The 26,298-nt window shown below is 52.4% G+C and overlaps 2 protein-coding genes across 5 annotated transcripts in view; one reads left to right on the top strand and one right to left on the bottom strand.

Annotated features, from left to right (window-relative positions):
* Nucleotides 1–26,298, top strand: part of TCP11 (t-complex 11) — a 139,163-nt gene that overhangs the window by 14,479 nt on the left and 98,386 nt on the right. The window lies entirely within an intron of this gene.
* Nucleotides 1–26,298, bottom strand: part of SCUBE3 (signal peptide, CUB domain and EGF like domain containing 3) — a 34,706-nt gene that overhangs the window by 7,338 nt on the left and 1,070 nt on the right. For 2 of the 3 annotated variants that reach the window (XM_045074746.1, XM_045074744.1), the window contains exons 2-13: nt 13,759–13,881; nt 12,483–12,608; nt 10,006–10,140; nt 8,486–8,611; nt 8,205–8,321; nt 6,231–6,278; nt 3,769–3,885; nt 1,940–2,062; nt 1,355–1,471; nt 780–905; nt 370–486; nt 146–250 (exon numbers count right to left, since the gene is read on the bottom strand). In XM_045074746.1, coding sequence (XP_044930681.1) covers nt 146–250; nt 370–486; nt 780–905; nt 1,355–1,471; nt 1,940–2,062; nt 3,769–3,885; nt 6,231–6,278; nt 8,205–8,321; nt 8,486–8,611; nt 10,006–10,140; nt 12,483–12,608; nt 13,759–13,881 — 1,380 coding nt within the window. The remainder of the gene's footprint in view (nt 1–145; nt 251–369; nt 487–779; nt 906–1,354; nt 1,472–1,939; nt 2,063–3,768; nt 3,886–6,230; nt 6,279–8,204; nt 8,322–8,485; nt 8,612–10,005; nt 10,141–12,482; nt 12,609–13,758; nt 13,882–26,298) is intronic. The other variant, XM_045074745.1, reaches the window with a different exon arrangement.

Raw genomic sequence — 26,298 nt, 5'->3', positions numbered from 1 at the left:
AGTGAGGCAGAAGGGCTGAAGAATGACAGAGCAAGGCAGGGGTGGGGGAACCCAAGAAAAAGTAAGACCAGGAGGATTAATGAAGAGAAACGGGTTACTAAGTAAGAGAGTAAGGTGGGAACAAGGCCTCTGGGCTGGTGCTCACCATGGCAGTGGTTGGAGTTTGTGCTGTTCCCGGTGGGGCCAGCTCGGGCTGGAGTGGCCCTCGGGCTGGGGGTGCCACAGCTCACCGTGAAGCCATTCTCAGACTCTGAGAGAAGGGGGCTGTCACAGCTCTGACCTGCCCCCACCCCCAACACCTACTGGTTGGAGTAATGCAAGGGAAACAGAAGAGCTCCCTGCACTTTCCTCCCTGCCAGCCTCATGTACCTGGCAAAAACCGGGCCCGGGAGGGGCAGGTCAGGGCACAGGTGTCCTTCTTGCCAGACCGGTTGCAGCTGAGCATGGCTTTCGAGGCACCAGGACTGCTTTGACATTTTACCGGCTCTAGGAAGGGGAGAGAGACCTGAGGAGGAGAGGGCCTTCCTCTCCCACCCTCCTCCACGATTTGCTAATTTGGAGGAAGAGAAATTAGCTACCTGCAGAACTGTGACTGTAAACAGAGACCGATGAGGGGATTCTTTACCAGAAACTTCATGTCTCTAGCTCAAATGACTACATTCTCCTCCCCTATGGCCTCACAGCTTCTTCCCCGTGGAAGGACCCCCACTTCCAAGACCCCAATTTCCAACCACGCCAGAGTGCAGTGCCAGCTCTGGCCAGCAGAGGGTGTTGCCCACCTGTGCAATCTTTGCCGTTCCAGTGCAGCCGGCCCTGGCCACTGGGACAGGTACACTGGTAGCTGCCAGGAGTGTTGATGCAGCCGAAGCGGCAACCTCCACGGTTGACGCTGCACTCATCCACATCTGGGGGAAGGAGTAGGGAGACACCAACAATGGCAGGGCGGAGCAGGAGCCACAGAGCGGGCAGTGAGGGAGGACCTCTGCTTAGAGTTCCAGGTAGGACCTCGCTCCCTTATCTCTGCCCCCAAAGAATGACTGACTGGGAAGGGGCCCAGCTGACAAGCTTTTTAAAGCCTTCCACTCCTTCATACCACTGGAGCTGGAATTTGGAAGTTGAGGATGGGAGTCAAGAAGCAGCGACAGGTAGGAGATAGAAATTACGGAGGCAGAATGCTGTTCCTTGATCTTGTCTCCTAGTTGTGTCTTAATTTCTCCCAGGTCATACAATGGACACAGACATGGCACATGCCCCTGGGAACTGCCCAGAGCCAAAGACCAACTCAGGAACTTGTTTAGCAAAAGGGTATGGAGGTGAGAGGGGCCTGGTGGTGGAGGGTCTGAATTTGGCTTACCCCCACAGTGGGTGACACCATATAGCAGGTAGCCGTGATGGCAGAGGCACTGGAAACTTCCCGGTGTGTTGACGCATATGTGGTCACAGGTTCGATCAAAAGAACACTCGTCTATATCTGGAAGAACAGGGATGCAAGCCACTGAATCTGTCTTGGGATACTTGACCTTGGGACCCTTTGGTCAGGTGGAGGACCCACTTGAGGGGTCTTGACCCTCCCTCATGGCCCAGCCCTAGGATCAGCAATTTAGCAGTGCCTACCCATCCCCTGTCCCTGCTCCACTCAGAGTCAAGAACTGTGAGATCTGGTGCCCATGGATCAGGGCCACCATATGTGGTTAGGCAGGTCAGATCCTGCCAAGGATTTGAATTAGGGAGAAATCCATTCCTCCTCCTTGCCAAGAGCAAGGCAGAGCTGGTCTGTCAAGAGGAAGGGGTACATTTGCTAATTTCATCAGGACACTGCTTATGGATACTCTCCACTGTATCCACTGACTTTCTCAGACTTTGGCGCTCAGGCCTCCTTGAAGCTCTCCTACCCCTAGAACCTCTCCCAAGGCTTTCCCCTTGGCCCATGTCTGCTCACCCTGGCAGTTCCTCTCATTGATGAGAAGCTTATAGCCCTTCTTGCAGCTGCATTCAAAGCTGCCCACTGTGTTGCGGCAAATGTGGTCACAGCCCCCATTGTTCAGGCGGCACTCGTCTATGTCTGGGGAAGCAGGACAAAGTAGAGAGAACCAAAGGTGATAACCAAAGCCTGGGGACAACAAATAAGGAGATGACCGGCCTCCCTCCCTCACAGAGACAGAGAAAATCAAGCAGAGCCCTGGGCCTGCCATTCTGACTCCTCTCTCACTCTCTAGTCTCTGTTTCTTCCCTATTCATGGCATCTGTGGTCATTAGGAACACCTTTCCTGTTAGAACCTGAACCCTGTTAGAAAGGGGCAGATGGGAAGCAGAGTCAGGCCCACAGGGAATTGCCTGGAGTAGGAAGTAGGTAGGCATTTGAATCAGGGGGCTAGTTTCTGCCCTTCATTCTGCGATGACGGCCCTTTGCCAAAAGGCTGGTGGATAACATTTATCCCTTGATGTCCCCTACCCCTCCTGACCTGAGAGCCCTAGGTGATGGTGTGGGGGCTGGCACAGAGAGGTAGAGATTCAAAGGGGCAGCCCCTCAGAGAGGAGGAGCTAGGAGAGAGTCAGGCACGGGACCTCCAGGAGAGCCAGTGAGGCTGGGTAGCTGCTGGGGGAGGGGGAGAGGCCAGGCAGGGGGCTGGATTGGGAGAGGTCTGGAGAGGCTCAGGCCTGAGGCAGCTTTCAGCACTAGGAAGGGAAGGGCCCCCCCCCCCCCCCCCCCCCCCCCCCCCCCCCCCCCCCCGTGAGCAGCTTCCTTCCTGAGGTCAAGTTCCCCAAGCTGGTGGCAGACAGGACCCAGGCTACTCACCCCTACTTGGGGGAGGGGGCAGAGAGGGCAGTCTTCCACTTTACTCTCAGCATACCTGTCAACAGTTCTTCCCAGCAGGAAACCTCTCAACTCGGGCAGTCTGACCTGCTGCCCCAGCCCTCCCTGTCTCCCCATCCTCTCTGCCAGCTGCTGGGCCAAAAGACACAAAGAAGGAACCCAGTCCTCTTTCCAGTCCTCCTTGTGACCAGGGGACACAGACCTGATGAATCATTATTTTCAGCAGGGCTACCCTCCCTTTTTCCTCCCCCACTCCACCGTTCTCCCAGACCGGGCTTAATAAAAGGAAGGAGAACAGGATGAGCATTGTGGGAAATTATACCATAGTAATAGTTAACACAAGACACTTACCATTTTTCAGGTACTATTCTAAGTACTTTATATATAAATTTATATTTAACTGATCTAATCCTTACGACAAGCACCATTATTGTAGTGGAACTGAGGCACAGACACTAAGTAACTTGCCCAGGATCGCAGAGCTGGTGTTTGAACCCAGGTAGCCAGGCTCCAGCATCAGCACTCCCAACTGCCACCCTCTTCTCCCTCTGACCAGTGTAGCCTTTCCACTTGGAAAGGTCTGGGGAATGTGGGTTAAGAAGGTTATGGAACACATCTGTGACCTTGTGCACACACAGTCAGGGCTCAAATATCCTTCTAGACCTAGGGACAAATGAGAATGGCATGTTCATTAAGCAAGAGGGTTAGGGACCCATAGGGGGGTAGTAATGAGAGTAAGGAAAACAATGTTGGGTTGGGGCAGGGAGCAGAGCTGGCCAGACTTTTGTGCCCCTTGAGCTGAGGTGGGAAAGGCGGACAAGAGACAAGCCTTGGCCATACCCTCAGTTCTTTATAATCAGGACAGCCTTGAGGAGCTCCTGTAATAGGTACTGTATCTCTGGTCCCAACCTCAGCCCCTTGCCCCGATGCTCCTGTCCTCTGAGAGCCCTTACCTTTGCAGGTCTTCCTGTCCGGCTGCAGCATGAAGCCCACGGGGCAGCTGCAGTGGACGCCTGTGGCTGCATCGTGGCACTTACTATCACAGCCCCCGTTGTTGACAGCACAGGTCTCTGTTTAGGAGGGAGGTGGAGGGTGGTAATTGGGTTACTGGCTTGGAGGAGTCCCAAACTCGAGGGGAGTAGAGAGCACAGAGGCTCGAGGGAAGGCCTCAGCTGCCTCCCTGTGCTTTCGAAGGAGCATTCAGTGGAGGCTCCCAGCCCCCTTCCTCCCACCGCTCCCAGCCCCCATCCCCTCACAAGTGCAGCCAAGCAGTCCGCTTCCCTGCCCCCTACTTGATTGAAACAAGGTGGACAGCAGTGAGGCAGGTACAAGCCAGAGCTGTCAGGCAGGAATGTGCTGAGGGGGTGGAGGAGGTGGAGCGGGGAGGGTGCAGGGAGCGATGGGAGCTAAGGAAGGGTGGTTCTCGGCTGCCAGGGAACAAGAAGGGACAGACAGGGGTCTCCTCCTTTTTTCCACCAGCTATCTCTCTGGTGTCAGGGTGGGGTAGTCTTGGGAAGAGTGAGCCTGAGGATCCCTAAGACAGCTAAGGGATGGCCAGCAATTCATCTTTCTCTTCCTCCTTGCTCAGCTATCTTAAAAAAAGATCCCAGTTCCAGGCCTAACCACTCATCCTCAGAGGAGAGGCACATGCTTGGTCATTTCCCAGCACCTTCCCAGCTACCTCCAACTCCTCCCAAGCCCTCCTTTCAGTTCCAGATGGAGATAACTGGCTGTTCCGTTTTTGTTTTCCTTTCTAATGAGGAGAGACTACCTAGGTGAAAGAGGGGGACAAAAGGAGAAGAATCCAGAGGACAAGGCAGGGTATAAGAAGGTAGATGAGAGCCAGAGAACCTCAAAGCTAAGTCTCTTCTATTGCCCCCTCTCGAATGGTAAGTTCTCTCTTTGCCGTGGGGGTCATAGTAGGGGGAGTATGGATGGGTCCCTCTCCTTATTTCCTGAATTCAGAGCAGGACATAAACAAGTCTAAACTGCAGCTCAGGAGAGTCAGGTAAACTCAGGGGAAAACCATCAGTTCAAACAGCACAAGGCCCCGATGCAGGGACTCTGGAGGAGGCGCAGGTCATCCTCTGAGGAGGCCCTAGATCTCTCCCTTTGGAGAGACAAAATCCAAAGCTCTCTCTGAGGGAAGAAAAGAGAGTGGTTCTCTGAATCAAGGGAACTGAATGAGAAAAGCAGCAGAGAATACTATCATCATCTTGAATCTTTCAGTCCTAAAACCCAGGCCTTGTCAGCAAGGAGACCACCAATGCAAGGGTTCTAGAAGAAGCCCAACTCTGCCTGTTGGTCCCCAGTCATGCCTTGTTTGCTCAAATGCCCAGGTTGGGAGTAGCCACAGTGGCATCTCCTGTGTGCCATTCCCACCCTGGTCTCCTGTGGTTCCCCAAGACCATGGGAGGAACCTGGGAGGGAAACTTGAATTCAGTCTCCAAGCCTAGTCATTCTCCCAAGAGTGCTCTTAGCATAAGAAGAGGTGCCCCAAGCCCTAGAGCAGGGAAAGAGGAACAGAGATCCTATGCCAAGACTGGGTGGGTTCGGAGGGCCCCAGGTTGGGAGCCGTGGAGCTGACACGATGTCCATCCAGGTCAGACCAGGGAGCCGGGCATAGCTGCCCTCCCCCGCAGGGCAGTGTTCACCAGGCCAGGGCTGGGACAGCTCTTCAGGTTGTGGTATTAAACCACAGTTTAATCCGTACTTGCTCTGTGCCAGGCACTTAGATGCTCTGCACACACAGTCTCGGTTTTCTCAGCAACCCAAAGGGAGAACTCTGTCTCCCTGTCTACAGAAGAGTTAACCGAGGCCCAGAAAAGAAAGTAGCTTCCTGGAGGTCATATAGTTAGAAAGTGGCAGGGGCAGGATTCAAACTCAGGTCAGTCTGAATTCAGATGTCATGCTGGTACCCGTTATGGTGGGACAAAATGGTGAGTGGCACTGGGACTGTGAGCTGGTGTGGGTAAGAACCCAAGGACACAGCCCCAAGGAGGGGATGGCCTCGAACTCTATTCCACCCCTGTCTCAGCCACCTAATGGGCACAACGGGTGAGCTGGGGCTGCTGGGTCTTTTGCTGTGTGGAAGGCAGAGAGAGGGAAGGGGCAGATGGTTGGAAAGGGGTGAGTTGTTAGAAGATGGGAGAGGGACAAGGTGGCAGGAGGAAGCAGGAGAGGAGAAAGACAGGAACAAAGACAAAACCAACATGAAGCCTCCTGGGCCAGCTCTTGGGGACTCAGGTGTCCTGTCACCCCATGGGCCCAGTACCCAGGCTGCAGGGGAGCCCTGCTGGTAGGCTGGATCCAGTCAGGCTGGGCCCAGTGGGCATGCAGTTAGTGGGAGCCCCAGCGGGTTAGCCCTTCCCCTAGCAAGCCAGTGAGAGCAAGCGGAGAGAGCAGACATATTTACCATTAGAAACGGCCTGAGGGGGGATGTGCTGCTCTAGCCGCCTTTCCCCTGTTTGACATTGTAAAAAAGCTGTTTAGATGCTGGGCAACAGCCACTGGGGCCCACTGGGCCCCTGCCCCCTCCCCACCCTCCTCCACCCCTGTAGCCCCAAACCACTAGCCCCAAGTGATGCGCCCGGGGGCTCCTACACTTAGCTCCCCAGCCTTGTCCTGCCCAGTGTCCTCAAAGAAGCCAGGTTCCCACCAGGTGACGGAGGGAAAACAGAATCCCAGAGAGGGGCCGTCTTGGGCCCAGTACCACACAGCATGCCAAAGGCAGAGCTGGGATGCAGTCTCAAATCTTATAAGCTGCCAAATCCCAAAGGGTGCCCACCCTTTTTGCTAAACTATACTGCCCTCTCCATCTCCCCACTAAATGTGGATGTCCTGGCGGCCCCGAACAATGAAGTTTCCTCTACCAGGGCTGGGGAGAAAAGTGAGATTAGGGCAAGGCAAACTAAGGGCTATTGGAGAGGAGGGAGTGGAACACGGGAAGAATATAGCCGTGAAGCCTAGAGCTGCCTCATTTGCTCTCTTCTGCCTCGCTTGGCCATGGTCCAGAAGGCGGAATGGGTCTTGCATTAGAGAAGAGCTCAAGCTTACTAGGGGTATTTTCAAAAGCAGCCATGCCCAGGACTATCTGAACAGAAGACAACCAGAGAAAGACCTGGCCCCACATCCATGGGTCCAAGCTCTGTCCTAATACATGCAGCTTTTCTTTGGGGACCGCATGCAGTTTTTTTGGGGGGGGGCATTCTGGGGATGTGTGAGTGTGTCCAGGGGATGGTGGGAGGTTTAGGAAGCAGAAGAATTCAACCTAGGAGGAAAAAAAAAAATGAAAGGAGCTGGAACAAACCAGCTAGGAGAAGGTGACATGAAGATTTAAAAATGTCCCAGGGTCTTTGAAGGGTTAGTTCAGAGGGAAACATGGAGTGGGACAGAGTTTAATTAAAGACATTTAGAGCCCTTTGTGCAAGTCTGGAGCAGGTGCTCAGAGGACACCTTTAAGAGCATCATTTGCTCCCCTGTTCTTGTGTCTGGGGGTTAGGATAGTGCTGTCTGCAGAGACGGGTGGGGTCGCTGGAGAGAGATGGGGAGAGTCTAGTTCTTAAGCTGAATGTCACATCTCTGACAAATGCACAGAGCAACTGTGTTCACGCTTCCTCGTCCTCTGCATGTTGTAGCCCTTGAGATGACCAGCGCCTGTAAATACCCTTGCCCACAGAACACGCTCGCTCCTGCCTGGCTCCAGACACAGCCCTTCCCCGGGCCCAAACCCTTCCCTTCCATTTCCCCCTTCTCCAGGGGGACACCTTGTCCCATCGTCTTTCTCAGCAGTCTGTGAGCACATAGTAATTGGCCTTCACAAAAGTCCTAAAGACAGAAGGGGTGAGGAATTAAACTTTAGGGATCAAGGAATTAAACCCACCTATGATACCTGAATGTATGTGAGGTGAGGCCTAGGAATTCAGGAAAAGGGATCCAGGTCTTAAGAAGGCCCCAACCAGGGCTAGAGGGATGGAAGGCTGGAGCGGTTGGGGCAGTGGAGGGCTGCAGGCAGAGGTGCAGCACAGAAGGGAATGAGGGCTGGGGGGGGGGGGGAACGGGCAGGGGTACACAGGACAGAGAGGAAGAAGCCTGGAGTCAGGAAACCCCATTTGTCAGATCAGGGCTGGTTGTTTTATTGCCACTTTGGCAACACTTTATCCTGGGTAAAGAAGATGGCCGGGGCCCTGGGGTTGGGGCAGGAGAGCTCGTGGGCCAGGGAGGAGAAGAGGGTGAGCTCTCAGAGTTGTTCCTCACTAGACCTGGCCTTGTTGTCTGGCTCTTCAGTCCACTCACCAGTCATTCTGCGCCCAGCACCCAGGCCCCAGGTGCTCCCCCCTTCCCTGGTGCCCCCATTCCCGGTGGAGTCCCGTTCAGGGGCCTCACCCACCGATGCAAGTCTTCCCGTCCGTATGGAGCACAAACTTGACATGGCAGCCACACCGGGGCCCCTGCTCTGTGTCATCGCACGTATGCTGGCAGCCACCATTGCCATAGTTGCACGTCACTGTGCAGAGAGGGTGGGAGACCTATCAGCTTGCTGCTCCTTGGGGAGCCCGGAGACTGGCCCTCTGCTCTAGTTGCCGCTCTCACGTTCCCTCTTCCTCCCGCGTCCCCATGCACTTCCTCTTTGTCACTCCTTCTCTCCCACCGCCATCCCGGTTATCTCACGTTTACAGTCCCGTTGGTTCTTGGTGAGCTCGAAGCCAGGGCGGCATTCACAGGCAATACCCCCTTTGGGTGTCTCCCGGCAAATGTGAGCACAACCGTGGTTCTTATTCATGCAATTCATTCCTTCTAAAAGGGAAGAGGAGGGTGGTGAGTGTTCTGTAACCCTGGATGCCTGGAGGAGGAGGAAGTTATCCACTGAAGCTGCTACAGAGGCCGGAGAGGGACTCCCCCTTGCCAGCCCCCATCCTGCCCAGAGCTGGGTGCTAATGAGTGGGGGACAGAGCCATTCTGAATGATGTATAGGTATTGATACCCAACCCCCCAAAACCCTGCACAAGCACCCTCTCCTTCAGACAACCAAAAAGCAGTGTCTTATAGTTACCCACCACTGTGCTAGGTACTGGTGGATTTAGGAAGGACCCAGGTGCACCTGGTTGGCTCAGTGGGTTAAGCCTCTGCTGTCAGCTCAGGTCATGATCTCAGGGTCCTGGGATTGAGCCCCGCATCAGGCTCTCTGCTCAGCAGGGAGCCTGCTTCCCCCCTCTCCCTCTGCCTGCCTCTCTGCCTACCTGTGATCTCTGTCTGTCAAATCAATAAAATCTTAAAAAAAAAAAAAAAAAAGAAAGAAAGGACCCAGAAAAAAAGCAAAACAATCCACATCTCTTGGGTCACCTGGCTGGCTCAGTTGGTGGAGCGTGCAACTCTTGATCTCGGGGCTGTAAGTCTGAGCCCCATGTCGGGTGTGGAGATTACTTAAAATCTTTAAAACAAACAAACATGATCTCTTTCCTCAAAGAGTGTACAGTCAAACCAGAAAGAAGATAATAATGTGGGTGGGAAGTAATTGGTACTGATAATAACCATAAGATTTTTTTAAAGTAAACTCTGCACCCTTCTTGGGGCTCCAGCTCACAACCCAAGACCAAGAGTCACGTGTCCCACCAACTGAGCCAGCTGAGTGCCCCTCATTACTAGAAGATTTTACTCAACAAATACGTATAAAGCTCCCCACTACATGCAGAGCAGTATATTAGGTTCTGGAGATCAAAGGACAAATTAGACATAATCCCTGCGCTCAGGGATGTCACAGTCTTGGGGTGGGAGTGGGAGGCAGAGTCACAGAAACAGACAGTACCCCCCTCTTCCTGCCTTACACTCCCTATCCCATCCAACGAATAAGGCATGGGTGAGACCCTCAGATAGCAGCAGCTTAGAGCTCAGCCATCCACAATTAGGCAATGTCATGCCTAACTGACCCACTTTGAGTTGGGATACAGAGGACACCCTATAGTAACCTCAACCCCACACTGATCCCAACCCCAAACAAATTCCCCCAGATTTTGCTCCAACCCGGTATCTGTCCATGGAGCCCTCAGGATGTGACTGGGTTGAGGGATGAGAGAGGAAGGAGCCAGTGGAGTTGAGAACAGAGGGTGAGTCCTAGCGGGTATTGAGGGAAAACACCCTCAATAGAGAAGCCTGGGAGCATAGGGCTGGGCCCTCCCGGGTCATGGGCTGACCTTCTGGCCGCTGGATGCAGGTGTGCTGGTTGTCGCTGAGGAAGAAGCCCTCCCGGCAGTGGCACTCATAGCTGCCCATCATGTTGACGCAGCTCTGCTGACAGCCACCATTGCCCTCGGCGCACTCGTCCACATCTGTGTAGGATGGGTGGTTGGTGAGGCCATGGGATGGAGGCCAGGCTCCAGAGTGTGCCTCCCCACTCCAATGCAGCACCCAGCCTTAGGCCAGAAAGTTCTCACTCACTCATCAGTTAATGTTCCACTGCTCTTGAAGAGGCTGCCCTCCAAGGGCAGAGCTGGGGAGCTAAGCCAGTGGAGAGAGGAAAGTTGAACCTGTCTCTCCCATGTGAGGATTTGCTCCCTTTCCCTCACTTGTTGGAATTGGGTGTGAGCACAGAGGAAATCAGGAAAGGAGCCAGGGCAAGAGGAACAGGGATGGCGGTAAGGATGGGGATTGGTCAAGGAGAGGAGCTGGGGCATGGCTGCAGCCAGGGAACGAGAGAACTTGGTGTGCAGGGAGAGTTGTGGCCATGGTGCTAGCTCTGGGGGCCAACATGGGTGAAGGCAGCAAGCCTCAACTCCTTGCCGGGCAGGGACCATTTCTGTGGACAGGCCACGGCCCCGTCCTTCCTCCCCTCCCCCCAAGCCTGGGCTTGCTGCCATAGTCCCTAGCCTTTCTCCTATTTTGGTTTAACAAAACAGTCTGGTGGCTTGGCGGGGAGGGGTGGGAGGAGAGCCGCCAGGCCACACCCTAATTACCACCCCAAATCACCACCCCCAAGTCCCAGAGCCAAGCTTACTCTGGGGCTCCCACTTCAATGCCTTGACTCCATCTCTGTGCTACCTACTGCCCTCCCCAGTCCCTAGCCCTTCTTGGTTTTTCTTGGCCCAGCAGGCATCCGGGAGATTGGTCTCCAAACAGAGGAGCTGGAATTTGAGCTCCTGAGGCCCTATTCTGCCCCTATCTTCCCATCCTCCCTGCTGAGCCCTGAAAGCCTGTCCTTTCCCCCTTGTGGCCAAGGGCAGAAGGGTACAGATCCAGCAGGCTCCGGTGTAAAGTCAAGGAGGTAGGCTTTCCTTTGCCTTACTCCTGTCCCTTGCCCTCTCTCACTATAGCCCTGACTTCTCCCCACTCTTGTCCTACAGTCCATCCTTCTGTTTGCTCCCTTCTATGCAACCTGGTGATTTTGCTGCTCTTTGGCCAAGTTCCTTCCTCTAATTCTCAGTGGAGAAACTGAGGCCCAGGGCATGGATGACTTAGGGTTTCCCTACACGTCAGAGGTTGAGTTGAGTGAGACTTTGAACCCCAAGGGTAGGGTTAGGTAGAACTTTGCTCCCCCTTGCTCTTTCCATACCTACTCATTCTCTTGATTTCTGGTTAGTTCTCCCCAAGACACAGGGAAACAAGACTTGGTGAGAATCAGGGGCTTAGAAAGGCGAAAGGCAATCAAAGAACTTCTCGTCCCGTAGGAAACTCATCACTTCTCTTTCTGAGGGAGTCCCTAAAGAGGCCCTCTTGGGTGACTAGGCAGAAAAGACGTGAGATCCTTCCCTAGTAGAAGAGATGGCCAGGGCTGCGGGGACGGGCCCAGCAGGGCTCAGGCTGTAGAGGCCCGGGTTGGGAATAGAAACCTAAAAGCCTGGCCCAAAAATGGGACATGACTGGGTCTAGAGGCAGCTCTGTAGGCTGTCCTAGACTAATGGAGCCTCAGATAATTCATCAGTTTGGTCAGGTGGGGAAGAAGCCTAGCCACTTTTCTGAGCATCATTCCTCCTCTCTTCCTTTCCTGGTCTTCTAGTCCTCTAGTCTCCTACTTTTGTTCTGACACCAGGAAGAATTTGAAAAAGGACCCCTGGCTTCACATTTCAAATCCTTCTCTGCTATGGGCTTCAGTGTTGCTACTTGCAGAAGAATCCGACATGGTCCTAGTAATTTTCCAAAGTGATAACAGACCAAAGTTGAGGGGAGTTCCTTAGAGATTCTCCTATCTCTGACCCAGCTCCTGGGTCAAGGATCAGGTCAGATGGAGGCCTAAGAAGTAAGGAGAGGAGGGCCTGGAGATTATAGGACGAGCTGGAAGAAAGCCAGTCTTTAAGGGTCAGAGGCTCCTCAGGACCCATGGGGGGCATCGTTGTCATCATCAAACATTCCTCCCATTTACTGAAGCGTGTAGCCAAATCACCTTCCCGCCATGCTCTGCTCCCTACATCTCCACCCACTATTGTCATCTTCTGGCCCTTGACCTGGGAGCATTTTCTAGCAGCATCTCCTCTGATGTTTTTCATCCAGCCCCAGGATTATTTCATCCTCAGCACCTGGTCTCAAAGGGGAGGCTGACCTTGTTTTCTATTTTGCAAGAATGCAGCTTTTTGATCACCTTCCTCTCCTTGCCTGGGCAGTGGGAAATGCCAGAAACGGCTCCTTCCCCACAAGACAGCCCGCCTGCCCACACCTCCTCTCCCTGCCTTTGGCTCACCCAGACAGTTGTGTCCGTCATGTGCCAGGTGGAATCCGTCATAGCAGGTGCATCGGTAATTGCCAGGGATGTTGACACAGTCATGCACACAACCGGCATTGTCTTCTCGTTCACACTCATCCACATCTGTGGGCAAAGAGGATCTGAGGCAGCTGGCCCACCAGCATGCCCCCACTGTCCACCCCTGGGCTCAGCCCTGTGGTGGTCTGAATATATGTATGTATCTGTATATATCGTCTTTGTGTATGTGTGTTTTCATAGTTACTTTCATAGCCTACAAACCATTTTGCATTTTGCTGTTTTCATCTCAACTTAAGTCATAGGGGCACCTGGGTAGCTCAGCTGGTTAAGTGTCATGATCTTGATTTGACTCAGGTCATGATCTCAGGGTTGTGCATTCAAGCCCTGCATCAGGCTCCACGCTGTGCGTGCAGCCTGCTTAGGATTCTCTCTCTCCCCCTCCCTCTGCTTCTCCCCATCCCCTCTCTATCAATCAATCAATCAGTCTAAATAAACTTAAGTCATAAACATTTTCATATGTCTCCACCCAGTCTTTCTAATCACCATGGTACATGGTTGCAGAATATTTCGTTGTGTTGCTATATCATAATTTATTCATCCTTCCGCTATTGTTGGATTTCTTCCATTTATTTTACTATCATAAATAATGCAAAAAGAACATCTTCTCCAGTATTATTTTGTTTCTTTGAATTTTTCTTGAATAAGTCCCTGAGAATAAAATTCTGGGTCAAAGGGTATAATTAACCTTTTAAGATTCCTGCTAGGTATGACAAAATCACTTTTCAATTTATAATGTCACCAAGAATTAATGAGTGTGTACCTTGTCTGCTACAGTCTTACCAGCACTGAAGGTCATACATTGAAAATAACATCTGAAGCGTGCTTTAATTTGCATGGCTTTAATTATGAGAAGGGAAGAATGTGTTTGTTCATGGTATGAATTCCCCCTGGGGTAAACTGTCTGTTCTCATCCTATGTGGGAACGGTAGAAGGGTCTAAAGATGGAGGTTCCAATGTCATGGCACCTCAGGCCTCAGTCCCATGATTCTGACTCCCCACCCAGTCAAGCTGGGAGGCTGTGAACTCTTCCCACCAGAGCCTCAGCTAGCCTCCATGGTGCCCTCTCTGGGGTAAGAACAGCCACCCCTCCGAACCTCCTTCCTGGAGCCTGCAGGGACTGCAGGCCTACTATCATGCACAGTATGGCCAAGGGCAGTGGCACTGACCTCCCCTCCCGGCACCCTCCCAGCCTCACCTTTGCAGTGTTTACCATCCCCTGTGTAGCCAGACTTGCAGATGCACTTGTACGACCGTGGGGTGTTCTGGCAGATGGCATCGATGTGGCAGTTGTCGGTCCCTTCCACGCATTCGTCCACATCTAGCAGGGGCAGAGGGGACACGTGAGACCCTCTGTCAGTGCATCCCAAGGGCTGTCTTTTTTTTTTTTTTTTTAAAGATTTTATTTATTTATTTGACAGAGAGAGATCACAAGTAGGCAGAGACTCAGGCAGAGAGAGAGAGGAGGAAGCAGGCTCCCCGCTGAGCAGAGAGCCTGATGCGGGACTCGATCCCAGGACCCTGAGATCATGACCTGAGCCGAAGGCAGCGGCTTAACCCACTGAGCCACCCAGGCGCCCCCAAGGGCTGTCCTGAAGGTGGCTCCTCAAGGGCAAAAGCCCCTCTCCTCTAAAATATGGATCGTGACCCCTCCCCCTCCAAGAGCAGGCTTCACACTCTTCGGATTTCAGAGTGGGTCGACTGTAATTTCAGGAATGCAAAAAGCATCCCCACTCTCCTCAGAAATACTTAATCCATAATGACAGCTAAAATTCCGTCATTTGAAATACTCCTCTTTGATTTAAAAACAAACAAAACCCCTTGGACTGGGTAGCACACTTACCTTGATTAGAAATATTCAACTTAGTGTGAATTAGTTTACCTCTCTTGGAAGCAGACTTGGGGGGCGGGGGAGAGGCATGGGGACAGTGGCCTCTGGGAAAGTGGCAGGGTCCTGTGGCCCTCAATAATGGAAGGAAGAAAGGGAGAAGACAGGGCACCCGAGAAATCCTCTTCAGCCTCACAGTTCTGCTTGAGACCAGGCCTGCTCCCACTTGCCCACCATAGCGCCAAGAATCTTTAGAGGAAAGAAGTTCCATCCTGAAGATTTCCCTCAGCCCTTGTGCTGTCAACAGCCGAGGACCAGGACTGGGCAGGGGCTGGTACCAGCAACCTGAAGCCTGATCAGTGGGGCTCTTGTGACTCTCTGGCTGACTCTGGCTTGTCCAGCCCGCCACCCTGAACTCACCCATCTAACCCAAGGTACTCCTCTCACTACTGGCTCACTTGGACACGCGATGCTCCTCACAGAGCTCTGCTGAAGGAAGAGGCCACCCAAGATCTAGCAAAAAGAGGATGGTTCTGAAAGGACAGAGCCAAGAAAACCATTTATCCTCTTTGGGCAAAAGAATCCAACTTTGGGGGCAATGTTATGGTGCAGATAAAGGAGACCTAAAATATGGCAACAGGTTGCATTCAATTGAGAACGTATTACGGGGTGTGTTTGCAAAAGGTACTGTGCTGAAGACTGTTGACTCGGCCCAGTCAGAAGGAGAGACAAGGAACATGAGGTAGGGTGTGGTTGAGTGCCAGAGACACAGTAGACATAAGGTGAGGGGGTTTCCCACCCCTGGCTGCACATCGTTAGAGTTAACTCCCCTAGGAGATGCCCAGCACCATTCCCAGAGGTCCTGGTCAACGAGCCCACAGTATTTTTTGAACACTCCCCAGATGAGTCCAACAGGGAGCCAGGCTGGAGAATCTCTGTGAAAAGGAGGAGGAGAGGAGGAAGGGACTACTTCTAACTGTGACTGGGGAACCCAAGCATAGAGGTGGCCACCTGCAAATAAAGAAATGGGATTTGCAGTCAAGACAGCGGACTGTAACCTTGCCTGGCTTTTGTTAAAATGCTGATTCTCAGGCCGCAATAGCCAAACTATGGGGATCCAAATCCTTAAGGTGCTTGATATATTTTAACAGAATGTGAATGAATGAGTGGGCCAGTAATCCCTCCAATTTATAGATACCGGGGAGTCCTAGCTTGGAACAGTTAGTTGTCCTCTGATTTTAGGTTTCAAGGCATGCTTCGGGGGGCAGGACTGAGGCTTCCTGGGGCAAAGAAGAGAACTGAAATTTGGAGAATTGCCCCCAAATATCCTGCCTGCAGTCTTCTGAGCTTCCATTCAGCTCTGCACTCTGCTTTCCAACTCTCTGACTCCTTTGCAGCCGTCCGCCATGGCCCGTGATTCCAACTGCTGTAACTCACACTTACTCTCAGACTCCCTCAGGTTCTGCAGTCATGGTGTCTGCCTGTTGGCCCACCCTGGGAACTCATCCCCAGATGAAAGCACAAAGAAGAGGGGCATGAAGACTAGTTTATTAGAGAGGGCAAGAAGGACAGTAGAGTAGATAGTGAGAGGCGGTGTGGAGTATCAGTAGATGCAACCGATGGAGAAAATACATGGGAAGAAGAAATGCACTCTCATAAAAAGATCCTAAGTGCTGAAATGAGTAAGTCCCAGATTCAAATCCAGCTCTATCTTTCTAGAGAGGCTTTTCTGTTTCTCTTTTTTCTTCCTCTTTAAAATGGGGATAATACCTTCTCGTGAGAGTCTGTGAGCAGTTGATGAGATAATCTGTGTAAATATATATATATATAGTATAATAATATAACATTTTATATATATATATAATATATATATAAAATAAAAAATCTGGGAAATAGGTTCCTGATGTCTAGAAGCTGGTTCAGACAACAGATATTCTAGATTGTGCTGTCTATGGTGGTAGCCATGAAGCACCAATGGCTGTTTTAAATTTAAATTAGTTTGAAATTAAGTTTCTCAGTTGCACTAGGCCAAGTGCTCGATGGCCATTTGTGGCTAATGGCCACCACCAATGGCCAGCACTTCCAACATCACATGAAGTTCTACTGGAGTGCTATTCTCGGAGCTAAGAAAAGATACTCCTAGGCTGGGGTGGACCAAAAAACCCCTGAGCAGCAGGATTCAAGCTGGGTTTTGGAGACTGGATTGGCATTTGACCATCAGGAGAGGAAAGAGAAAATTTCAAGTGTGGTTAAACACGTGAAGAAAGACAAGGTACCCAGAGACCCAAGTCCACGTTCTCTGTCCCCCACATTTAAACACGCCCTTGTGAGTCTTCCAGGTAGCCCGGGACATTGGACAATCCCAGTGACTAATGATCATTCTGTCCATCCTCTTTTGAGCCTTCTTCTGTCTCTTACCATCCCTTTCCTAGCAGTCAGCAGGGCAATTTGGAAACTCATTGGGAAGCCCTTCCTCTAGGGACATCTCAGAAGGACATGCCTGTCTCTGAATCATTGGGTGCTTCGCTGGAATCCGCAGCAGGCTATCTGGACTTCTGTTGTTTGCTTTGCCTCCGGTTTGTGCTTACTAGGACCAGAGTGCCTCTGAGGCTGGTGGCAGCAAACCCAGGCTTCCCAGCAGATCCTGTAGCCCCTTCCAGCAGCTGGGCTCTTCCCACCATCCTACCCACTCCCTCATCGCCCTGCTCCCACTGCTTATCCCTCTCCAGCCAAAGGTTTCTGCCCTGGAAAACTATCTCTTACCTCCTCCTCTACAACGTCCAAGCATTCTCCCCCTGTCCAAGCATTCACATCCATCGCACTCTTCACATTTGAAATGCAGTTATCTCATCTCTAGCCACACTGTTCCTGGCTTCCCAAATCTGGCTCAAAATTGTCCACCCCAAAGCTCTTCCTGCTAAACCCCATTTCTAAAGAGTTCCTGATCCCAGGGGACTCCGCCTGCCTCCGCTCACTTGCCGCCGTTGCTGAGTGGCTCTGCTGATGCTGTCAAGCCCTCTTGTGTGGCATGTTCTGCTTCCCTCACTTGGCTGGTCACTCACTGAGGACGGGACCTTTCAACGATTTGAATGGAATCTTTTGAAGCAGTTGATGCCCATAGCAGAGCTCTGAGGGGTGCCTGGGTGGTTCAGTGGGTTGGGTGCCCAGCTCTTGGTTTCGGCTTGCGTTGTGATCTCAGGGTTGTGAGATCGAGCCGTGGGCCTGCTTGAGATTCTCTCTCTTGCTCTTCCACTGAATCCCCCGTCCCAGCAAAACAAACAAAGTGGAGCTCTGAAATAGGGGCCCCCATTATATCCAGTGTTTCCTCCTCCTGCCAGTTCATCCTTTCAGAGCTCTCTTCCGCCACATCTGCCCACCCACGATTTATCCGTGCAGGGATCACTTCAATACCCATAGGCATGGTCTCTTCATAGCTCTCAGTAAGCAAGTATTTACTACTGGCCTGACAAACAGGTTGAGGCTAGTTGGGCATAAATTGGTCTAGACCCGTGGTTCTCAACCCTGGCTGCACACTGGGATTCCCTGGGAGCCTTTTTTAAAAAGTGGCTGTCTAGGCAGTCTCCTACACCAGCTGCATCAGGATCTCCAGGGTGTGACAGGGCTGGATGGCTGTCTGCCTTCCTTGCCCCTCTCAGATAAAGTGAAGAGACCATTTGCAGGAGCCAGGAAGACACTGGAGACAGCAAGAGGACAAGAGTGTTTGAGGGGTGCCTGGGTGGCTCAGTGGGTTGAAGCCTCTGCCTTTGGCTCAGGTCATGATCCCAGGATCCTGGGATTGAGTGCCACATCAAGCTCTCTGCTCAGCAGGGAGCCTGCTTTCTCCTTTCTCTTTGCCTACTTGTGATCTCTGTCTGTCAAATAAATTTTAAAAATCTTAAAAAAAAAAAAAAGTGTTTGAGAAAAGGGGTTCTGGAGTGCTACCGTGCAGTGTAAATACAATGGCACCTCCTCCCGGGGCTGCTGGGGCTGCCGTGCGCATCAGATGGGTTAATACTTGTCAAGTACTTAGCACAGCAGTGCAGGCATATAGTAAGTGCTCAGAAAGGTTGGCTATTTTTAGTCCTTCTCTCCCACTTTCTCCCCAGTATCGTTTCTGAACCCCTCTCTGCTTCTCCTCCCTCGTACCAGAGCGCCATCTTTGTGGGGACAGGCAGCACCGGGACAGTGTGTGATGGCACAGGAAGTGTTAGGGGGCCATTATCCCTGAAGGTACCTTCTCTAGTGCCTGTTCTACCCATGCTGGGAACTGCCCAAAGAGGAGGGCAAAGTGGGTGAGGGACCGGTTGGGACCCAAAAAGCCACCCTCCACGATCCCTTGGGAGGGCTCTCCTTTTGTGCCTTTGAGCCCACCTCAGGTATGGGGCTGGATCAAAAGCTGAAGTGGGGGAGAGAGGCGGCTGCAGAGATACCCAAGATGAGTCAAGACCTCCCTGCCTCTCCTGGCATGAATGCCCAGGTCTGCAGCTGCAGCAGCTTTCCCAGTGCCAGCTGACATTTCTCTGGATTTGCTTCCGCACCTAGCAGAGCGCTCCATATGCCCTGCTCAATGTAAGGAGGGAGCGTGGGATGTGGGGGTGGCATTGAGAGGGTGAGAGGGTAGACCCGACCCGAAGGGGTGGATTGTTTGACCAGGGGCAGTCCTAAGGTTCCCTTCTGAGGATGGGGAAGTATACCCCAAAGGGAAGCAGGAGGACCCCAAAGGAAACACTCTCGTCTGCTTCAAAATTTTGCTAAGGTCCAGCCCAAGGAATAACAGCAAATGGGAAGGTGCAGAAAGCAGGCTGCAGATAAGCAGACACCCCTAGGGAGAGTCCACACACACACACCTGCTTACATTACCACAGTAGTTCCCCCGACCACTCACAGCAGCAGATTTGAGGGACCTAGTGAGGAGGTCCAAAGCAGCCTGCCTCGTGTCCTAATGGGCCTGCACGACTGTGACATCCTTCCTGCCCCAGCCAGGTTAGCCCAGGGTGATTGGACTAAGTGCAGGCTCTCTGATCGCCTGACCAATCATTGTCTCGTGATTTGTGTGCTGCCTGCTACCATTATTTAACTTCTAATTCATGGGCAGTATCTCCCTCCAGAAACCTCCCTGAGGCCATGGCTGCTGAATCTTTGAAATCTACATGGCAGCTGGGAGCTGATCATAGGTACTCAGCCATTCAGCAGAGTTACTAAGCATTTGCAACATGCCAAACACTGTGCTAGGGGCTGGGCATCCAGCAGTGAACAAGACAGACCCATATCCTGAAGGCATTTAGTCAATATTTGTAAAGCATTTACTCAGATGGGTGGATGGATGGATGGATGGATAGATGGATGGGTTGGTGGTGAGTAGATGAGGTCCACATCTATGTCATCTTCCCCGTTCTATGTTACCGCAAGGAAAAAGCTTTTTATTTTCCTGTGATCCCCCAGCTGTTCTGGGTGGAGGGCAATCCTAGGAAATTTAGTCTTAAATTAAAGGTAGGGGGATAAGAAACTCAGGGAAAGTAAGAGACCCACTTAAGTGCATCTGTTTGGTGATGCAGAGGCCAGAAGAGACGGGGACCAGTAAATCCAGGGTGGGATTCATAGGGAATCCTATAGGATCCACAGGATCTCAGTTTCTTCAGATATTATCTGGAGCTGCTCAGGGACCTCTATGAAGCATCCTTGTCCAACAGGTGTTCCCAGCCTCGGTGCTAAGTAGCACTTGACAGTGGGGCAGCAAGGGTCCACCTGCGACCAGCACAATCATTGTTGCTCCTGGTCAGTTCTCTTATCCTTTCCTCTGCGTTGCCTCCCACATGTAATTAACACCTAAAATAGAACCAGCCAGGCTTCAGCCATGACACCCTGACCTGTATATGCGAGTGTGTATTCTCCTTCTAGATCAAAAGGGCAACTAGGGGAACTGGCTGGGGCCTGGCTTCAGAAGCCAGAAGCTCACGCTTCTCAGGCTATGTCCCCGACTTGGAACCGGGCTGAGACTGTGACCTCAGCTGTAGCCTGAGCCCATCCTCGGCCTGGACAGAGGATAGGCAGGGTGTAAGGGAGGCAGGCCTGGAGTCTAGGAAACCACACAGACAACCTCAAGGAGAGGAGACAGAGCACCTTCTTCCTTTTGAAAATAGGACCCTTCTTATATAGCTGAGCCTGCTTGACAGAAGGGCCAGGAAAAGCAGTTGGTGCTCAGTGCCTGGTGGGGAACGGGGATGAAACTGAGAGCTTTGTCACCCAGCAAGAGGCCCTGATGAGTTTCTCTAAGTCGTACCACCTTAACCCTAAACCAGCTCCTTGCTCATCTGAAGGTACCTCAAATGGACAAGAATTTTCTCCTTTTCAAGGTGGATGAAACCACCCTGAGTCAGGGGCCTTTCGGGGATGAGTAGGTAGGGGATCCTTAGGTAAGAAGGACAGACCAGAACACTGGAGAGAGAGGGGTGTGGAGGCAGGCAGTGGGCCAAGGCAGGTTCCAGCTTCCTGATTATCTGTCTTCTCTCTACACGGATGGAGAAAATGACAGCACGAACAGCGATGGTGTCAGATGATGCATAATGACGTGTGTGGGGATTTCAGCCCAGCTATCTCATATGGGCCTTTCACTACCTAGATGGGGAACCAGCCCAGAGAGGGCAAGCACGAACAGCTTGTGCACAGCCAGACGCGGGTCTTCTGACTCCCAGTCCAGTGCTTGCTCTCCTACACTATCGTCTGGAAACACCCAGGGGAGGAATCCATGCCTTCCTTGGTCGTTGTTGTGTCTCCCCCCACCCCAACTCAGCACAGAGTTCGGGCATGAAGAAAGCATCTGATACATAATCATGGAATGGCCTGGAACTGACACTTGGCTGTCCCCGGTCGGAGAGCCCTAGCAGGCTCTGAGGCTTCGGGCACGGGGGTAGCTGGAAGGAGCGCAGGGCCGGGTGGCGGGCAGGGACGAAGGCCAGTGCGCCACGGTGGGAGCAGACAGAGCTGCAGCAAAGACGGGGTGGGCAGGTGTCTCCAACTCGGATTCACTATGTCGGGCCAAGCAGCTGGTTAGAAACAAAAACAAACACCGGGATACAGGTTCCTGCTGTTAACAGCTTCAAACCGCCAGAGGAAAACTCCAAATAAATATAATTAGAAACTTGTAAAAACGTCCTCTCTGTAAACTTGCTCCCCAGGGTCTATCCTTTAAGCTCCCCCTTTCTTCCAGCACCACCCCCCAGCCCAGTCCCTGCATACCCTGACTCTCCACCCTCACTCACCCAGGGATTCCTTAGATCTCTTTCCTTATTCTGGATCTTCCCTCCAGCCCAGGCCTCTCCTCAGCTTGGTGCCATCAGGAACCAGATGTGGACAGTCTCTGGCCTGGAGCCCCGAAATCCAAACCCCACAGCTCTCTGGGGCTATGGGTACAGCCACAGGGAAACCATAGGTAATAGTGAGGGCCACAGTGCCCTACTTAGGGGTCATCTCTTCACCCCAAGGCCAAACCCAATAGCAACTACAAAACAGTACCTCGGTCTGAAATGTTTCAGCTGGAGGAGAATACAGAGGGCTAGGCTTGGAGCTGAGAATACACCATACAGGACCAGGGACTGGGGCCTCCGGGGCCTGCCCAGATAGGATTCAGTTCCCAGAACACAATCATCGCAGCTCCCCTACCCAAAGCTGCTGGATGCACACACCCTCAAACACACGTACACGCACAGAAACACACACTTGTTTTGTAGACGCTCTTCCAGGGGGAGTCTACTTAAGGACACAGAACAATCAGGTACTTGGGGCCCCAGGAAACTGGGGTGGGGTAAGCAAGGAGGAGTAGCCAAGTGACAGACTCCGGCACGGAGCAGTAGAGGAGGGCCCAGGCAGAGGGCCTGAGCGTCAGGCAGGAAGGCCCCAGAAGCCTGGGGGCAGGACCAAGAATTTTTCAAGTGTTTTCTGCCTTCCAGCAGGAAGATTTCAATGAGATGTGCAGAATCTCAGAGCTGAAGGGGACTCTCCTGATACTCTAGTCCATTTCACAAGTGAGGGAGGGCATTTCAATGATTTCCTCAAGGGCCCCAGTCCTCAGGCTCTGCGTCTACCAACCCACGGGCACCAAACGCCCCACCACACGCCATTTGGAGCTGGCAGTACTCAGGCATGGGAGGACAGGCTGGTGACAGAGGGGCCAGTGGGGGGAGGGGAGGGTCTGTGTCCCCTTCTAGCCCAGATGCCTAGCTCCTCTACCCCTTGGGCATCCCTGAGTTAGCTGCTGTATCACTTTTCCCCCAGCCAGGCGCAGCCGTCCCTCTGTTTCCAGACTGCTGTCTTCTAACTGAGCCTGAAGAACTTGTCCCCGGGTCTGGGCCTCTTGCGGGCACTGCCCGTCTCAGAAGCAGCCCTGCAGTTTCCAACCCTGACAGGGACTCTTTCTTAGAAGTGGTCATGTGCTAGAGGTACGGGATGTCAAGGGAGGCCCACACCCTGACACGAGGGGTCCAGAGCCGGGGGCAGGGCCGGGGGTAAATTCAGGCAGCGAGCCCCTCTGCCTTCATCTCTGCAAGAGGGTCTGAAACCTTCCGTTCCCTTCCCCCACCCTCAATCCACGGCACTGGACCAAGCCATTCCACTTCTTGACTTCTCCAACGAAAACAAAACGCACATTGCCCTGCTTCCTTTTTCCTCTCACCGGAGCACGGCGCATGCACACACACACACACGGGTGGATATACACACACACACACGCACACACACACACACACACACACACACCGAATCATGCACACGCACGCTCGCACTCCCCAGTGAATGCACACCTCACATTCCCAAACTCACACCCAGGGCCAGCTCCTTTTACAACAGGTCCCAGCTGCTCACATCTCAAACCGGTTCTCATGCTCTCAGATTCCTGAAGGTTTCAGAAAACAGTCTCATTTAGGGGTGGCTGATAACTTTCTTCTTTCTCTGCCTGCGGTAATTCTGGCCTCGGTGTCTTCTGCTCCCCTCTCTCTCCTTCCGCTCTGAGGAGGCTCAAGGAGACGAGGGGTAAGAAGTGGAGAAGTGCTCCCCTGGCCCCAGGCTTCCCCCACCTCCCCAGGGGAAATGTCACTGAGAGAAGAGAGGTCAAAGGGATTCCTGAGGAATTTCTAAGCAGTCCACCCCCCACCCCTCCACCCTTCTGGAAAAATGGAGGTGGGCGAGACAGGCTTAGAAGCAACTGATTGAAGATCAGGCTCCAAGAGTGGGGACTCACTCTCTCTCTCTCTCTCCCCAGTGTGGCCTGGATGGGGCACAGGCAATAGCCGGCTGCCCACGGGGCCACCCTCACCCGCTGACACGGTTATGGTTTTCATTTCATATTTTGGAGGGAGGGGCTAGGAGGAACAGTCCCCTCACTGTAAGAGCTGGCCACAGGAGCCCAGGGAAGCGGGGAGGAGAGGAAATAGCCACATTAAAGAGGAAGAGAGGGGTGGGGGAAAGAGAGAGAGACACACACATACACCCAGACAGAGACCCGGAGAGACGCGTGGAGACAGAGAGACACTGTTTGCCGCCAGATGAACGCTCTCAGTCCCGGGGATGGTGTTACTTGGAAACTCTAAATACATGACTTTATCAACATTTTATCCCTAATGAGAAGAAAAAACAACCAGGTAAACTAAACGGCCAGGCTGGCTCTCCCTGAGCCTGCCCTGGGGACAAGTTTCCCCCTGGGGAAGCCAGGAGACCTTTTCATTCAGCTGTAACCTGAGCCCTAAGCAAGGATTAGATCTTTTTAACCACTGCTGCAACCCCCCCCCCAAAAAAAAGCAAAGCAAATTAATGCTTTTAAGTTAACAATTATCTTGGTTATCCAGTCTGTCTACTTTAAAATACACAGACAGGCACTTGAAAAAACACTCAAAACCATGTACCCTCATGCTCACTCACTCCTGGTGACACGAGCTTACCCACCCATTCATCCACACACGGTTCTCAAAGACATGAAAATGTTCGTATCCAGGCTTAACAACCAAGTCACGAGACACACAGGCACCCAGCTCTACCTCCTGTGGGTGATGGTGGTGAATTTCTCTCTCTTGCTCTCTCTCCCCATCTCTCACATACACACACACACACACACACACACACTATCCAGAGATATAATAATGGCACAAGACAGTTGCCTAGAGTCTTTGTAATTTAAAGAGACCCACTAGAGCTTCGACTAAAAGCACATGGCACTGAAAGCACACCTGCTGGCGTGATACTCAGGAGATCTGTCTGGGAGCGAGAGATGTCCACAGCACTCCATCTAGGGGTAAGGTTGCCCTGCCCAGTCAGTACTTGTCTTTCCTGCAGCAGTGGCCTGAAGATTTGGGTCCAGAGACCCTCTACCCCAACGGACCTGTCGTTAGGCCACCTCTGATAGACCGGGTTGACACAGTTCCTGAACAGCAGCGTCAGAGGAGCTGAAATGACAGGCTTCGATTCTATGCCCGGCTAGACTTGGGGATTAGAAGGAAGATGCACTGTTAACTGCAGCCTGAATATAAGCAGGAAACAAAACTAGGAGGATGGAAGTTCCTTGAGGGCAGGGGCCTCCACTCTGGCTGCATCCCCTGCCCCCAGCAGCACCCAGAGGGGTGCCTTGATGAAAAAGGGAGCCCCAGAGCACCTGGGAGGGGTTTTGAGTCCTTCTATTCCCGAAGGGTAAGCTGATCTCCCCGTGGCACCTGTCCCTTCTAGAAGTCTCCATGAGCCCTGGGAACCCCCCCGAATATACTGTTTGCTCCCTCTTTTGCCCCCAGCCCCCAGTCTCACTAGGCCACTACAGACACAGGCTCCAACTTGAAAGAGGCCCTTACCTTGTCTCTAGATTACTGAATGAAATCTGTTCCTTCCTTCAGACTAAACTCCCTAGCTAATTCCATGTTATGAGTAAGTCAGCACACACTACAAAAGCCAGCTTTGTTTATGAAAACACAAGCAGATCCACAGTGGGAGAGGGGCTGCTCCCAGGCTGGGGGTGGGAGTGGGCTGTCTGGAACCAGAACTGGAGAAGAGGCAGTTTGGGGTTGGCAGGTTGTGAGGTCGGTATGTGACAGCTGTGGATCTCTGGTCCTTGGGCTCTGTTAAAGGACAGGTTGGAGGAAGGAGGTAGTTGAAGAGGCAACGTTTGGGAGAAGGGACTGGCGTGGATAGGGCACCATCCTTTTATCAGAGTGGGAGCCCATGCAGTACACAAGAGCACCTTAAGAGCCAAGGGCTCAGGCTCCAGGACATAGTGACCTGACTGCCAGAGACTCAGGCTTCCCCAACTCCCAAGTTCAACTTTCCCTTCTGGCTCAGCCACTTCCACACCCCATCTTGGCTTCAGGAGCCCCTGGGACAATAGGCAGAATCATATCCTCCTCCGCCAAGCCTTGCCAGGAGGAATTTTCTTTTTGTCCATATAAATCTCTTCCTGGGTGAGGACATGATGGGGGAAGGGTGCAGCAAGAGGTCAAGGGGGAGGGGAGCCTGTCCCCAAGAGAACTGTAGCCCACCAGCCTGGTTTTTGCCAGCAAAGCCTTGGGACTGGCCAGGCAATGAGCCTGGGGTCAGTGATGGGGGCTGGAGGGCCTCCCTGTCTCTCTCTCTCTTTAATTCCTAGAGGGATCTGTCAGAGCTCCCCGGCCTGGAATTTTACTTTGTTATTTTAATGCAATTCTGACCTGGATTTAAATGGAATTGGAAACCCGAGGCCTTAATAAATAAATATTATGATAAGAAATGAAAGCCATGCAAGACGAAAGAGATTTCCCCCCAAAGAGGCAGAAAGCGACATTCTTGCTGGGAACCAGTCAGAAATTTTCTTCTCTTCTTCACCGCCCTACCATCCAGGGAGAGACGAGCTGGGCTTTCCAGAAAAGATCCTATTTTTCTTTAACATTTTTCTACTGATAAGAC

This window comes from Mustela putorius, unplaced genomic scaffold (genome assembly GCF_011764305.1).
Source record: "Mustela putorius furo isolate JIRA1106 unplaced genomic scaffold, ASM1176430v1.1 tig00000135_pilon_pilon_pilon, whole genome shotgun sequence".
Lineage (NCBI taxonomy): Eukaryota > Metazoa > Chordata > Mammalia > Carnivora > Mustelidae > Mustela > Mustela putorius.
The sequence above is the reverse complement of the archived record's forward strand: the minus strand, read 5'-3'. Positions and strand labels throughout refer to the sequence as shown.